This window comes from Homalodisca vitripennis, chromosome X, assembly GCF_021130785.1.
Source record: "Homalodisca vitripennis isolate AUS2020 chromosome X, UT_GWSS_2.1, whole genome shotgun sequence".
NCBI lineage: Eukaryota > Metazoa > Arthropoda > Insecta > Hemiptera > Cicadellidae > Homalodisca > Homalodisca vitripennis.
Window position 1 is genome coordinate 155,031,223 of NC_060215.1, and position 15,974 is coordinate 155,047,196.

At 33.9% G+C, this 15,974-nt stretch overlaps 1 protein-coding gene across 1 annotated transcript in view; it reads right to left on the bottom strand.

Moving 5' to 3' along the window:
* The window catches only part of LOC124369681 (alkaline phosphatase-like), a 77,383-nt gene that overhangs the window by 22,108 nt on the left and 39,301 nt on the right, over positions 1 to 15,974 (bottom strand). The window contains exons 4-5 of the mRNA XM_046827734.1: positions 13,902 to 14,042; positions 6,959 to 7,153 (exon numbers count right to left, since the gene is read on the bottom strand). Of these exons, the coding sequence (XP_046683690.1) occupies positions 6,959 to 7,153; positions 13,902 to 14,042 (336 nt within the window). The remainder of the gene's footprint in view (positions 1 to 6,958; positions 7,154 to 13,901; positions 14,043 to 15,974) is intronic.

A 15,974-nucleotide genomic window follows, 5' to 3' on the forward strand; every position in this document is an offset into this window, starting at 1 on the left:
AACATTAAAAAACATAAAAAGTTTACTGTATACAAAATGAAATATTATGTATATTTGTATAGTAATTTTTTTATTATTAATGAAGTAATATTTATGCTTCTAATACATCTGTTTACTACCTAGTTTACAAATCAGTTATAAAAATTACAACGAATTGAAAATTAGAGTGTAACAAAATTCTCTACACTTTCCGATATAAATAGCCTTAAAATAAAAGTACAGCTAAGCTGAAGTGTAATTTTAAATTTTACCTTTTTATAGACGCTTTTATTAAAGACTTCACTGAGATTTCACTCTTCTTTTTACAATATTGTAAGAATGTTCATCCTTAAGTTTGAAACTTCCAGATACATGGGGTTAGAAGTGCACGTCTGACTAATGTAACACACAATAGTTAAATATTTCTTTAACTGCATACAAAAAGGCGATGATTTTCAGTTTTTGTCCATACATCATTACCGTGTTCTACTTTATCTTTTCTCTTTACTCGTGTAAAATTATCCGTTACCTAGAGAGTATAATATGCCACACCTTTACACTCAAACATTGTTTGATTTTGATTTCTTCTTATATTTTTTAGGAAATTTCATCAAACAAATTCACTATACATAATAAGTTATGTATTAATATAGGAATAACAACTGAGAATAACATCGATATTATTACTCAACCACTCGATACGGCCACATTCAGTTTGAAAAGTAGGGTCGGTAGTGCACGGACGGGTTTCGTCAGCTTCGTCAAAATTATGTGTGGACCTACAGTCCTACAATCGATATTTGCAGGTTGATTTCACTCTATATATTTCATATTTGGTAGACGGCCGATATATAACGAGCAACGATGTTAAGGCAAAAATAACGAGTTTCAAGTTTTTAAATGTTTACTAGCTGATACCCGCCCCTTCGTACGGAATTTTTGTAGAATAACTGGTCATCAGATATCTCCTTCATGTCTTTAAAAAAAATGGCATACTACTGATGAAATAAATTATGGTCATTGGAAAATATTCCAATTTTAATTTCAATGCGACATTCCATGATTTTTTGAACTGATGTTCTAAAGTAATTAAAAATCACGATCCCTCATAGGGTTACTCAATAGGGTTACTCATAAAAGGAGCAACAAAACATATATGTGAGAATATTTTACATGTAATAGATGATATCATTTAATATGAAAGTCCCAATATGAATTCTATTATTCATTCTCGTAATATTACACTAATTACCATCGATACCGTTAGAAAAAAATAATATAATCGAGGGTATAATCCTTTACCAGAGGGATATATCTGCTAGAAGTAAGATGGGACAGAAGTCGACCAAACATTTTTTTTTCATTAACTAGTTAGGAAGAAACCTTTGCGGATTAATATACTTCATTCTTAGCCACCAATGCTTCATCCATAAGTTTTTTTTTATCACAGTGTTAAGTTCATAAACTAATAATGTATCTTCAAGTTGTAGCCTCATGTGAAATGTATTTGATGTTTCTATATATTTCTTTAATCATGAAAAATAGTTAGGCATGATTCTATAGAGGATATTTTACACGTAAGCAATAGTAATACTTATGGGCGTAACCTTGAGATATTTTTTTGTGAGTACCATTCTACGGATTTTTGTGTAGTGTTAAGTCTATGTAGCTGTTCCATTGTGCAGATGATTCAATGTACGCCTAATAGTGCATAAGATAAAAAATTATAAATCTAGTTTCTTACTGCAGATGGTTACGAGTAATTATTTAAGGGCAGGTACTGAAAAGTTATTTCTGTAATAAATGACAAGTCAAAAACTGTAATTTTCATACTTCATCTGTTTCATTCTATAAAACCTAATTTTGAAATGTAATTAAAATTAAATATGAAACAAAAAAATGCCGCAGAGAGAAAAATTCTATACTGTGTGACAGTGAACTATTTTGCCTAAAATACGAGCCTAAATTGTTTACAAAATTATTTGTTGTAATTGTTTTTTAAATTTTGAGTTAATTAAACTAAAAAAAGAAGATTCCATTTCCGTGAAGCTATTAAATGAAATAAATACTTTAATTATGGATTCATATACAAATAACATAGTTTTTAAATTATATGTAGAAACATGTTTCATTGAGTTTTCACGATTGGGTTAAGCTTTGACCTGTTAATGCTCAGTGAATACCCTTAACTAGACTATGAGTAGACTAGATCTTTCATTGGTATGGACGCCCAGTTACTCAATAATACTGTACAATAAAAATGACACAGCAAAGATACTAGACTAATTGTGTATAAAAACCATATAATTACATTTTACCTTCCGTAATATTCCAAAAATCGACTCAGAATCGACGAGAATTTTATGTTTTTTTAAAGATATATTTTAGCAGTGCGTTAATTAAATTTACAAACATATTAACTGAAAGAATAAACTGAAGTAGAATAAATAAAGGATATGATTTAATTTATTATTTTAATATGTGATATATAGAACAAATTAAGAAAGCAAAGTCATGAGTGAAAATTAATTACACAAATATGACAATGCGTATGAGAGGGAGGAGTGCTAAGGTCTATTAGCCTTGTTAGTCGGAGCATTATTAATGTAATATTAAGTCTATGGTATTTTTAAGAGAAAGTAGCTATATTTGATTATTATATAATTTAATCGTTCATCGGAAATTGCAAAACAATCGTAAGATAGTAGCTTATAAGTGGCAGCGTCACAAAAATCCAGATAACAACTATTATATTTATGATTGAATTGAATATGTAAAAGATAAATATCCTTTTTGCTGGTTGAATGCTAGGGGGGTGCTAATTCAGTGACTGAGCCATGTCCATGCGCTGAATAAGCACCCCCTTGGAACAGGGGGGTGTTAATTCAGGGCCTCGACCATGGTTCATGCGCTGATTTAGCACCCCCTTGTAGTCGGGGGGTGCTAATTCCGTGCCTGGTCCGTGTCCGTGCGCTGAATTAGCACCCACCTGCCGTGACGTCAGAGCCCGAGGGGTGCTTATTCCAGGGGGTGCTAAAGCAGCGTCCCCGATAGAACGATGTCCTAAAGTGAGCTCTTGTTCAACATACCGTTTTAATTTTAGCTTTACTTCCTTTTCAGACGCTTTTCAGGGCAACTTTTGTATAGCTATTGATCTTTTTCCTTAGCTCTTCAAGTATTTGATATTCTCCAGCCATTAGCTCATTTTTATCATTTCTACGATTTTTTCCAAACACAGAAAACGACTGATAACTAAATTCAAGGCTTAGCCGTATTGTAAGCCAGAAAACCCAGAGAGATATTATTTCACAGGATCGATAAGATCTTTGATTCATTAGAGCCCCGTTGCATCTCCCCGAGCATTTGTACCACTGCAATAAGAATATAGGGAGTATCTGAATACGCTGGGTTCGAACTGAGAGTGCTATTTATGCTGGATCCATTCCATAATCTCACACTCAATACACCTCTGTGTTTTAAAGAATAAAACTGCTTACCGTATTTTCGTGGAATACAATTTTGATCACCCTGTGATACAAGATTATTTGGCAAGGGCATGCAATCACAACAGAATCTCACAAAGACTAAGTCCTTTATATGAGACATCACTATACAACTACATGAGAAAATATTTCTAGGTATAGTATGTTAATTTTATTTGGGTATTTGAAATTGAAATATATTAATCGAACATATTTATATTTGAGTATTCACGTTAAGGAAATGCTAGTGTTTTTCTCAACGGTTTGGTGAGAGAGGAAGGTTCGGGCCATCTGCTGAGCCGCATGATTAATATTTTCAATAACCAGGGTATGAATGTGAAGGGTACGCGCAGAGTTATAATCCAACATATGTGCAAGGTTACTACGAGGAACGGGTATATCAGTTCGTTGATCAAAAGTTGTTAGTTAGTAGTTTTAGTACGAGTAGTATTAGTAGTCTAGTAGCTAGATCGTGTTCATTTCATTGTAACTTGATCAGTGAGCAATGCTAAGTACACACTTCGTTAATACGACCTCGACCATTGTTTGGGGAAAAACAAAATAGTAGAATGTATCATTTGAAACTGAAAACGAAGTTAGGCACAGGTCTCAAATGATTACCTCGTTCCGGAAGTTTCATCATTGAGCTCTGGATTACAGACCACTAAATACATTGGTTAGGTCCATATTTATGATCTACAACCGTTTGGGTGCGATCTCTTCATGCACTCTCTTTTTATAAGCTTAAATAGCATTTTAGTACGAATAAATAATAACTCTTATAGTCTGGTGTTTAGTTCTGTTCATTCTGCCGTAGTAACAAAAATTGACAATTTAGTTTTAAATTGAATATTCCTATTCTTATGACTAAATAAATGATGTAACTTTTGACATAGTATATATATATATATATATATATATATATATATATACTATGTCAAAAGTATATATATATATATATAGTATGTATATATATATATATATATATGCGTAGAACACTCAATTTAAGGAATAGAAGTTTGGTAAAAGTCTGAGACATATCTGAACCACGCAGCACGAAGTACGAGAATACTCTCGTACATTTCATCTAGGACGAAAATGACCAGGAAATACAAAGACAGGAAGAGAATTAAAAGGGACCTGATGGCGTTTTTTTTGGAGGGAGAGAGAGAGAGAGAAATTATGTTACATCCAGAATATTTATTATTCCTAATAGATTTTCTAGACCAAAATGTCCGTCGCAATATTATTAATTTTGATAATTGTTTAAGGAATTCTTAAATAAGGGATATTATTATTTAAATGTTGGTAATGGATAAGAATGCCATAAAGCGCTGTTCCATGAACAGTCCTAGACCCATCTCTCATTCAAACATATGCGATATAGGCAAGTCGCATAATTATTCTGCAAAGGATCATATATTCACTGTGAGAACGTGTGTTTTATGTTACAATTTTATAGGTGTATTCCGTACTGTATGTCCTGTTCGATTCTGGATGAGTTGGAAATAGGAGTTAGAGTGGAATGTTTTCTTCAAAAGATGTCTCGCCTTTGCTGACCTTAATAAGAAATCTTTGTAAAGGACAATGAAACATTTGTATTAACTTTATGTTTACTTTTAGTAGAAATCAGCCCGCTTTGGTTTTCAGTACCGATTTTAATTTGTGTAATATATATATTAGGAAGGCGTTTGATTTATTTCATCATGCAAGACTTTGGAAAAATCTATAGGCGGTGGAGAGCGAAATGTGGCTCTTGATTGGTATAGGAAATTCCTAACCAATGTGAAACAGAGAGTGTGAACTGGAAAGTCGTCAAATGAACCCTTCGCAATCAAATCCGAAGTATCACAATGTTCTGCTATCATTGCAACGCTGTTCTTGGTTTTTATAGATGATTTGTTAGAATCAACTTTCGAAGGTTAGGCAAGTGCCTTTGCGGATTATTTACCATTATTTTATTTTTACAATACCTGTTGTTGTTAGTGGGATCAAATTGCAAAAAATTTATACATTTTGTCTAATTCGTGTAAAATTAACGAAATAAAAATAAATGTTATTGAAACCAAATTTGTTAATATCGACTTCAAACCATTCGACCCCCTTCGCTTCTTAAATGTCACGATTGTAACGATACGAATAATTTATAAGTATCATTATATAGAATCATTGGATGAAAAACTTGCTTGGGACAAACATATATTAGATATAAACAAGAAATTGAAACCCATGATTCACAGATTCCACAAAAAAAAAACGTCTGCAGCTCTGAAGTATTAAGGAAGCCTTATTTGGCTCTAGTGTATTTTAGAATACAAGTATCCTGTGCAATATTTGGGTGGAACGTACAAATACAATGATAGTAAAATGAGAACAATACATCGTTACTTTCTGAGAGTTATTATGTCTAGGAGAAGGAGTGGAAGTTCTTTTCCATTGTACTGTCATATAAATATACTTCCAGTACACAGTTTATTTATTTTTAAAGTTTTTAGAGTTTTTTATATTAGGATTGGCAATACAGTTACGAATAATTTGGGTTTAATTGATTAGAAACCTTTTAAAATGCCAAAACTTACTATTAAAATTATAAAAAAAGCTTTTAATTATGTTAATAAAATTTTGTTTAATTAGTTGCCACTGAGCATAAAAAAGTGTGGTACGTTTTCTCATAGAAGTTCAAAAATGTCTCTTCTGGTTTAATAATGTAAATGTCTTATATGAAATATTAAGTTAACCAATTAAACTAGGATGTATGTAAAAATTGAACACCAACCAATTGTTTTGAGTGTGTGTGATAGCGTGTGTAGATGGATATATAAAGTAATTACATACAGGTATGGATGTTTGTGTATAATTTTTGTATGTAAGTTTCAATTGTAAGTACTTTGATTTTTGAAATATTTAATGTATAGTAAAATAATTGGTTACAATTATGTAAGTACGGTCCTTTTTTGTAGCTTAAAAATACTTTTTATTTGTTCCTTGCGTGATAAATGAGTAGCAAACGACACAGCCAATGGTTTATTTTCAGTGTTACAGAGAGATTGTTATTTACTTATATTTTTGTTTGTAACGCTGCCACGCTACTCGATATAGTGGTAGTGTATTTGTTCAAGTTTAAGTAATGTAGTATGTTTTTTGTTTTTATTGTGGAAAATAAATTGATTTATTTCATTACATGCCATCTTCACTATTATCTATGATGTCATTATTCCCGTGGCTAATTTATACAGATCAAAAATAATATATATATATATATATATATATATATATACTTAAAAATTAGATATAATTAAATTGTAGTTTTAGACATTTACTAATGTTTCAATGTCTTTTTTCGCGGAGGCTGGAGACACATATTATTTTGAAGTGGATTTAAAAATTGGATAGAAACAATACGACATGTATCTCCATGATGCATGTGAAATAATAATTCCATTAATGTTCTTTGAAAACACCAGAGAAACCGTAGATAAACTATATAAAGAACTTGCCAAGTATAGGATTCCCCCTGGGGGTGGAAATGCCCCCCAAGCTCATGACGTGGGAGTGGTCCGAGGTGACAACCACTAGAGTCTGAGACTGGTCCACCATGGAGAGCACGGCGAGGAGGGCAGCGTCCAGCATGAGAGTCTCCTCCAGGGCACGGTAAGGGTTGTTGTAGTGGTGGGCGTGGTCTATCTTGCCGCCTGGACAGATTATCAAATATCAAGTTAGTAAGTATCGTTAAGGAGACTGTCGTTTAAAAGCAGCACCTAAGTGTTTACTTCCTCTTTGGAAGTATAGGAAAATTGTTGAGAAAAGATAGCAAATTAGATAACAAATCTTCTTGCACACTATTTTCGATGCAAAACTAAAGCTTCTTAGTTTTATTAACTAGTAACCCGACTCCTCCGGTCACACGGATGTATAAGATCCCACATACTCAGGTACACAGAGAATGCTATACTTACGTTTATGAGTTCTGAAACAGAGTTTGCAATAATTGTGTATGGTTCCTATGAGCATTAATGTGTTTTTCAGTAAAAGAATTTGGATAGAAATCGTTCACCTTGTGGCAAAGTTTATTGTGAACTGTAAAACTTGTTTTCTGTGTTCCGTTATTGTAGCTTTAACTAAACGAAGCCACTCCGCGGATTGTATTCTGCTAGTCTATTAGTGTAGTTCCTCCGACACGTGTAACTCAAGAGCACTTCATTAAGTAGCGAGTTAAAACACTAATCAATTCACATCAGCCTGTACGTACCAAAAGCAAAAGTTAACCACGAGAATCTAACTGGAAAACTCACAATAGTGCAAACCTGAATATGCTATGCAGAGTATGTGATTGTGTAAAGGAGCATGGAAGATGAAACTGCTACTACTGCATCCAGTTACAGATTTCAAATTGACCTTCTTTTAATGAGATGCTACACTGTTCCCTCAACGAGAGCTCTGTCTCAAACGACAAGACAGCATTAGTGATAGTATCTAGATTACGATCTAAATCGGTAACGATCTACATTAAACGATAATAAGAAATCGTTTTCTTTCTAGGTCAGCCGTAATTTTCCTCCCAATCACATCAAACCGTGTTCTGAGAAGTTAACGGAAGTTTGCGGAATTTCTCAACATCAATTACCAATTATGTATAGATTAATTATTACTTACTGAACTCTTATAAATACAGTTTTATAGCTTTGATGGTATTAATTACAACATTATTTTATAGTTTGTTGATTTCATGAAACTAAATATAAGTGAAATCCAGTATATTAAATAATATTAAAATGGCTTAGCCTTTAAATGCATATTATAGTATATTAAAATACAACAAAATAAACCATATTACTTCAGAATATATAAAAATATTTGCAAGCCTCAGAATATTATTTAATAGTCAGTATATTGTTTTAAATTTTAACCTCAAATTATTTATTCATTAAACATTGCCATACTCTGGGTAACTATCCATATTTTCTCATTTTCAAAATACTCATTAAATATTAACATTTCTACAATTATTTTTAAAATAAGACGAAAAATAATAAAACTCAATATTTAGTATTTTTTTATAAAAACATACAGTACTTACAGATAAAAAGGTTTTGTAATATTTCGATCACTGTTATGTTGTAAATAGGAATAAAAAAAGGTTCTGTTTAAAAAGCGTAACACCAAAAGTATAGCAACACGAACGAGTATAATTTTTTGAGAAATTTTAAACTTTCCTCTTGACTTTGTAGTATAATTTAACGGTTTTCATGATATTTTTCCCCCTGAAATAACAGGACTAAAAAGGGGTTTCATTTACACACCTTGAACTAACATGGTTACTACACACAATTCACCAGTATTCCGGATAAACCGATGCAAATTCTGTCAAGAATACGGGAAAAATGAGGTCTCCTTTATTTTAAACACTAGCTCCCACAATATCCCGTGTCGTTAACGTCATATATACACGAGATAGTTGGACACATCTACGCTTCATAAAAGAAAAGTCAATAAGACTTCTCACGAAAATGTTTAATGTTTTATGAAATTTCGGGTGATAGGTCACACAAGTAAGTACCAAAGAGACCACACCCCTTTGGTAACGGTAAATAAGATATTGTTCCCACTTGCTGCGTGCAAATACCGTAGACGACACGAAACCTTTCCTGTATCCGTGCAATAAAAGATGTAGACTACTCGAACATTAATCTTCTGTTGGTCGGAAGGACCTGTATCTTTCCACAAGTACCTCGTACACATTACGGAGTGGACGATTTAAGTCTTGCTATTCAGCCTTAATGTTCCCACCATCTCACCGTAGTACGGCATTACAGTTTATTGTATGCGATAATCCTCGTGGTACCAGAGCCCTGGCAATTAATTAATTCTTCCACTCTGCAGACTTTAACCGAAGCTGGAATTAGTCAGCTTCTATCCCAAAGCTTAGGCAGTATTTGATTAGATATTATAATTAGTAATCGCAGTGCTATCTTCTTATTTATATGTGGTATAGATAGTACATACACGATACTCTTAGTTCTATTAATGTATACTCAATACAGCAAAGGTGTTCTGGTCGTGAAGATCTAAGATCTACCCTATGTCGACAATATGAAAAGGAGTAAAAACCCAAACAATAAAGTAATCTGTTCTACAAAAAGTCCAAAAACCGGGACAAACTAGATATAGAGTAAAAATTACTATTCTCTCGTGAGCTAGTTTTGATTTGTTGCATAGAAGGGTATTTATTATTTAAAATGATATGACAATGATGAAATGATTATACAACCTAAATTATGTGCCTGAAATTTTCTTATATGTATAAACAAGGATTGCCAATGAGGCCAAAGCATTTCGCCGTTCCCATTTAGAAATGATTTTTTTACTCAATTTAAAACCACTTAGCCTTTAAACGTAAACAAAAAAATAGGTTTCCTTTCTAAGTGAATCCTAGCCTTGACTTAGGTTAGGTTATTAGTAAACATAAGGAAATTAAGAAATCAAATACTATTCAATGATAAAATTGTTTATTGTCAACTGAAAAAAATTAAACTCAATTAATTCATAGTGAAACGTTTCAAAAATTTCAAACTCAAGTTTTCAAATTTTGTTTCGCCTAGCTTTAATATTAAGGAATGCATCAGTGACATCATTAAAGTCAAGCTTACACGTGTTTTCTATGAGAAAAACTGTTATTACATTAATTTACAGATACTCACAAGGAGAGTCTTGGAATTTAATTATTTTACCCTATAAATTTATTTAATTACAATACTTTTGCACTGAACGATGGCAAATGTCCGGAAAAATCCTGTTTCCTTCACAATCCTTCCATCGTCAAAAATAACCTTCAAACAAAGGACTTTTTTCATGTACGTCCAGACATAATGTCACGAGGGCATATAGTAATAAACCGCGCAATAATACAGTGCGATGCAATCAGAAGTATGAAATGTTTATATCAATAACCTTTATCAAATATATATAGTTTGTTTTCAATTACGAACTAAAATGGAAACTTGTAAAAAAAGAATAAATTACTGATAAAGAAATAAAGCTTGAGTTACAGAATAAATAAAACAGATCCCAGTGAACAAGGTTTGTAACTTTTTAACTACAAATCCAGCCCTGGTATCCGTCTACTGCTTCTCCACGTGGCGTGTGGAGAGGGGTCGGACCCGCTTCAACTTCATGATGCACCGTACTGCTTCTCCACGTGGCGTGTGGAGAGGGGTCGGACCCGCTTCAACTTCATGATGCACCGTACTGCTTCTCCACGTGGCGTGTGGAGAGGGGTCGGACCCGCTTCAACTTCATGATGCACCGTACTGCTTCTCCACGTGGCGTGTGGAGAGGGGTCGGACCCGCTTCAACTTCATGATGCACCGTACCGCTTCTCCACGTGGCGTGTGGAGAGGGGTCGGACCCGCTTCAACTTCATGATGCACCGTACCGCTTCTCCACGTGGCGTGTGGAGAGGGGTCGGACCCGCTTCAACTTCATGATGCACCGTACTGCTTCTCCACGTGCCGTGTGGAGAGGGGATCGGACCCGCTTCAACTTCATGATGCACCGTACTGCTTCTCCACGTGGCGTGTGGAGAGGGGTCGGACCCGCTTCAACTTCATGATGCACCGTACTGCTTCTCCACGTGGCGTGTGGAGAGAGGTCGGACCCGCTTCAACTTCATGATGCACCGTACTGCTTCTCCACGTGGCGTGTGGAGAGAGGTCGGACCCGCTTCAACTTCATGATGCACCGTACTGCTTCTCCACGTGGCGTGTGGAGAGAGGTCGGACCCGCTTCAACTTCATGATGCACCGTACTGCTTCTCCACGTGGCGTGTGGAGAGGGGTCGGACCCGCTTCAACTTCATGATGCACCGTACTGCTTCTCCACGTGGCGTGTGGAGAGGGGTCGGACCCGCTTCAACTTCATGATGCACCGTCTGGGTTTCGACTCCAAAGTTGCAGGAGCCCAACCTAAATTTCCGAGACCCACTCCTGTCTACATTAGTACGAAACCTTGTTCAGCAAAGTCCACTCTCTCCGAGGGAGTCACGTACTACTCGCTATTTCGGTTGAATTTAGAATCAAGGGCTTATGTCTGCTATCACACGCATCCCAATACCAAATCCAGGCGTTAGTGGATGGGAATATATTCCTTGTTAAGGTACTGGACGACTGGAAGTCTAGTATGAGAATGGTCTTTTTCCTTCTTACTAAAAGAAGTGGAGAAATTCACTTAGTCCTAAATATCCTGTCACTCCGCTGCTTCCGGAGTGACAGGATATTCTGGATGTAGATGGGTAAGGTTGGGGGTAGGGGCAGCCTCCTATCGATATCCATGAGGAAGGATTTTAGGCATTAATCTCAGTCATGTCTCCTTAGAAGAAGGGGAGGCCAGCTCTATAGCAGGCTCTCCAGTCAAATCAGGCAGGGGTGGCACGATCTTTTGTCTAGGTTAGCAACTGCCTCTAACACTTAGTGGTACACCCCACCGACCAACAGCTATCCTATATACTAGACTATATCTATCGATCTACCCTTGCACCCCAATATTTTGACATTTGCGGTCAGTGTTGTACCGCTCCCGGACATCTGTATGGTTGCCCAGATCTAAGTGACACATAGACCATTCCTTACCCAGTGTAAGTTCAACTGGGAGGTATAAACCAGCCATAAGTGAACCCTCCGTGATGCAAATTTTAAATCAGACAGCTTGCTCATCAATTGGGCAGTAGACCACAGAAAGACTGACGTCACAAAACATGTGCGTCGGCTCCCCAAGTGTATTTTTAATGATTTATAGGAATTTAATGAATTATTGAAGCCACATGGAAATATGACCGTAACTGTACTAATAAAGCAGATTGGTGAATTTTGTTTCATTAAGAACCTTTTCGAAATAAGTTAATCTTTGGTGGATAATCTTTAGGTTTCCCATTAAAAATAAACTTAATAAAGGATTTTTTAAAACACTATGTCATTATGTTATGTATGTAATATGCGTATGTCAAGACTCGGACCCGGGGAAATATGTATAATAATGTTATTTCCTTTTATTTCCTCTATTGAAATACACTCTTAATTTTATGAATTGTATTTATAAGGTTGGAAGTTGGCATACATTCTGGTTAGATCTGCAGCTTTGTCTCACTTGTCTCTAAAGCTGTCAATTTTGTAAGATGGAATAATGTAATCTAAAACTGATATAAAGTGCACTTTTTTGCGTTAAGCTACAGTTTTATGTATCACAGTTGCTATTGACTACACGTATGCTTACCGCTGTGGGACAGGAATGTATCTGGTCCAACCTGTTCATATATCTCACTATCTGTTCATTTCTTAACAGATTCATCCTGTTGTAAGGTTACCTAATTTGTTTAAATTATATTGTGGAATTAATCTTTCCTTTATGGAGTGCTCCAAAGTATTCTCCAGAAAGATTAATTAATTAACATATTACTTTAATATATTGTTACTGAAATGTTCTTTAAAATAAGATGAACACCATTTTGTTGTTCATACAGTGTTGATTATTTCCTTGAAAAATCCGAGGTTATAAATTAAGAACTAATTTTTAAAAAGTGTTATTGAATTCTATACTACAGTGAGAATGGCTTTTAATAATAACGTACATAAATATTTTTCTTGTTACTAATAAATTTACAGCATTGAAGTAGCATTTTGTGTTTAACTTATGAAATTACTAACTATGAAATTTATATAGCAAAGATTGTTGACAGAATGAATTGAATTAGAAGAAACGGGATCTTAGTTTAACTAAAAGCAATAACTGAAGTGAATTTTTGACTTTCAACAATAACATACTTATATCGCGTTACGGCGAGAGAGGGGGCAACCGAATTCGTTATTTACCGACACAACTTTGTGAGATTCAATTACGTTTTAAATCATTCCTCATTCAGGGAAACGTCAGTTCAATGTCATTCGTTGGGACAACCATTTTCCTCCTACTTTTTAAAATGTATTATTAGCATTGGGTTTAACCTTATTTCTAAAGATTACGCGAAGTTATTCTGTGCAAACTACGTCAAAAAATTGTTAAGTCAATTAAATCTTGGAATGTTTTGCAGTATTTGCGGAAATACATTCTCAACCAACATGAAGATCAAGACAGTAATATATATATATATATATATATATATATATATATATATATATATATATATATTCGCTTCTACAGATAAGTTGAATATAGTTGGTTGATAAAGCATCAAACATTTTATATACAGTTCCGCTTCGTTCAACTCACTTTGATGAGTGGATATGTATTACCGGCATAACTACTTTTCGTCAATAACTCTACAGCGAGGCTGAACAATTTTCTAAGATTTTAATTGCGTTGAAAATTGTGCGACGTGGTTTGAAATGGAAAACTTAGGTGATATATAATATAATATATAAACAATAGTTATATTGTTTCACATGATCCTACTTTCTATGAAAAGGAAGAATCCCTGCGGGTTTCTGAGTAGAATGCTGAGAGTTTTGATGACCATCTCTACAAGGGAAGGGTCACCTGAAGGTCCCAACTGTCGGTCTGCCTCAAACTCCAGATGTGAATAAGAAAAGAGGCCTGTAACAAAACAACATAAAAAAATTGATTTAAATAATATTTTTTAAGTAAGCTCTAGTTATTTTTAATAAGCTCCTTCAACCATTTCCTGAGCTTATTAAATTCTACTAGGAATTAAAAAGTAGGAAATAATTTTTATAACTAATATAAAATCGAAGTTCTGAATATATGTTTCAGAAATTAAGGAAGTTATATTTAGATCCAACTGGATTCAATAACAGAATAAAAAGTATTAAATTTAAACAAATCTTTTTTTAAACGTAAGCTAATTGTGGCTTAATACGTAAAATTAGCAAAGTAAAACTGCTGTAGTAGTTAGGTCACTTCGGTCATCAATAATACAATGTGTAGGGAAGTATACAAATTATAAAAATCAAACAAACCTCAGCCAAAACAATGAAAAAACACAACATGACTTGACATCCAGAATATAAAAATGAGGCCAAAAGTCCCCTAGACTTTTTATTCTGTTTTGTTTCAGATGACGTGTCGCTATACCACAATAAGTATAGGTATTGATTTTATCATCAGTCTCTTACATTCCCAAGAGCGAGTGGCATGTGTTGTGTTGTGGGCCTGGTTCTATGCAGTGACATCATTTTGAGCTACTTATATCAGTGTCAACTTACAGGTATAAGAGTATACTTGCTATTTTTAGGCACAACTTGCTATACTCTTACGAGTTCGTCGTAAAACGGGAGAGTAAGGATGGTGTCTTAAATCATGACTAGAAGATCATTTATCCAAGCGATATCGTAATATTTACATACATCCACAATGGAAATGCATGTACAAACTACTTTAGATGACCAGCTATTGTACTATAAAACACGTGTTAAAGTGGTATTTTAGGTGAGTGGTCTTCAACCTACCGGGCTACTTAATAACTTGTATAAATGTATACAATTTCAGTAGCGTTTCCAGCTCGAATCGTAACAATAGACAATAGACAATATACTTTATTTGTACAATTCATATAGAATTACAAAAACGTCAATACAAACTCAGAGAGTTTGAAAGTCCTTGCATTTATTTTTATTTATATCGCATTATTACTCGATTATTATCTCAATTAGAGTTTTTATCAATAATATGTCACGTTTCAGTAATGTGTTTGTTAAATTTACTCAGTAACACGGGAGTTTTAGTAAGATATAGTCAAACATACTGGACTAGCTAATGGAATGATAGGTTTGTAAATCTGTATATCAGCCATGTCATTACAATGTACATGATTCTTGCTTATTGTATTTTTAATTATTCGTTAATTTAAAATAAAAATTACAATAATTAAATTTTATTTCCGTGAACCTTTTTGCTTTCAATACAATATTTATCCACTGTGTTTTAACTGTTTGGAGGACTGATCATGTTTTTTTTTTCTTTTTAAAAGGACTCCCAAACTTAATATTTAATTATTATAGTGTTTGATTTTAAACTGATTAATTATTTCAAAAACAAGAAGGATCTACAGTGTAATCTAATGATTGACATACTGATTTTGGCAAATCTATTATTCTGCTAGCTAAGCCAAAGTATTTTTGAGCATACCGTACTTAAAACTGTGTTGTAAAACTGTCAAGGGTTGCGAATGTTACATATAATGATAAAAAACTTTCATGTTACCGATTGAATTTAACAAACACATTACTGAAACGTGAAATATTATATTTTTTTAATCTGTAACTGAGATAATAGTTGATTAATAATGCGTTCTAAATAAAAATAAATAAAAGAACTTTCAAACTCTCTGAGTTACGATTCGAGCTGGAAACGCTACTGCACTTGCATACATTTATACAAGATGTTGTTAAGTAGCCCGGTAGGCCATAGACCACTCACCTAAAATACAACTTTAAGACGTGTTTTATAAATTACAATAGCTGATCATCTCAAGTAGTTGTTCTTCTGTTATGAATTTCCATTGTGGAT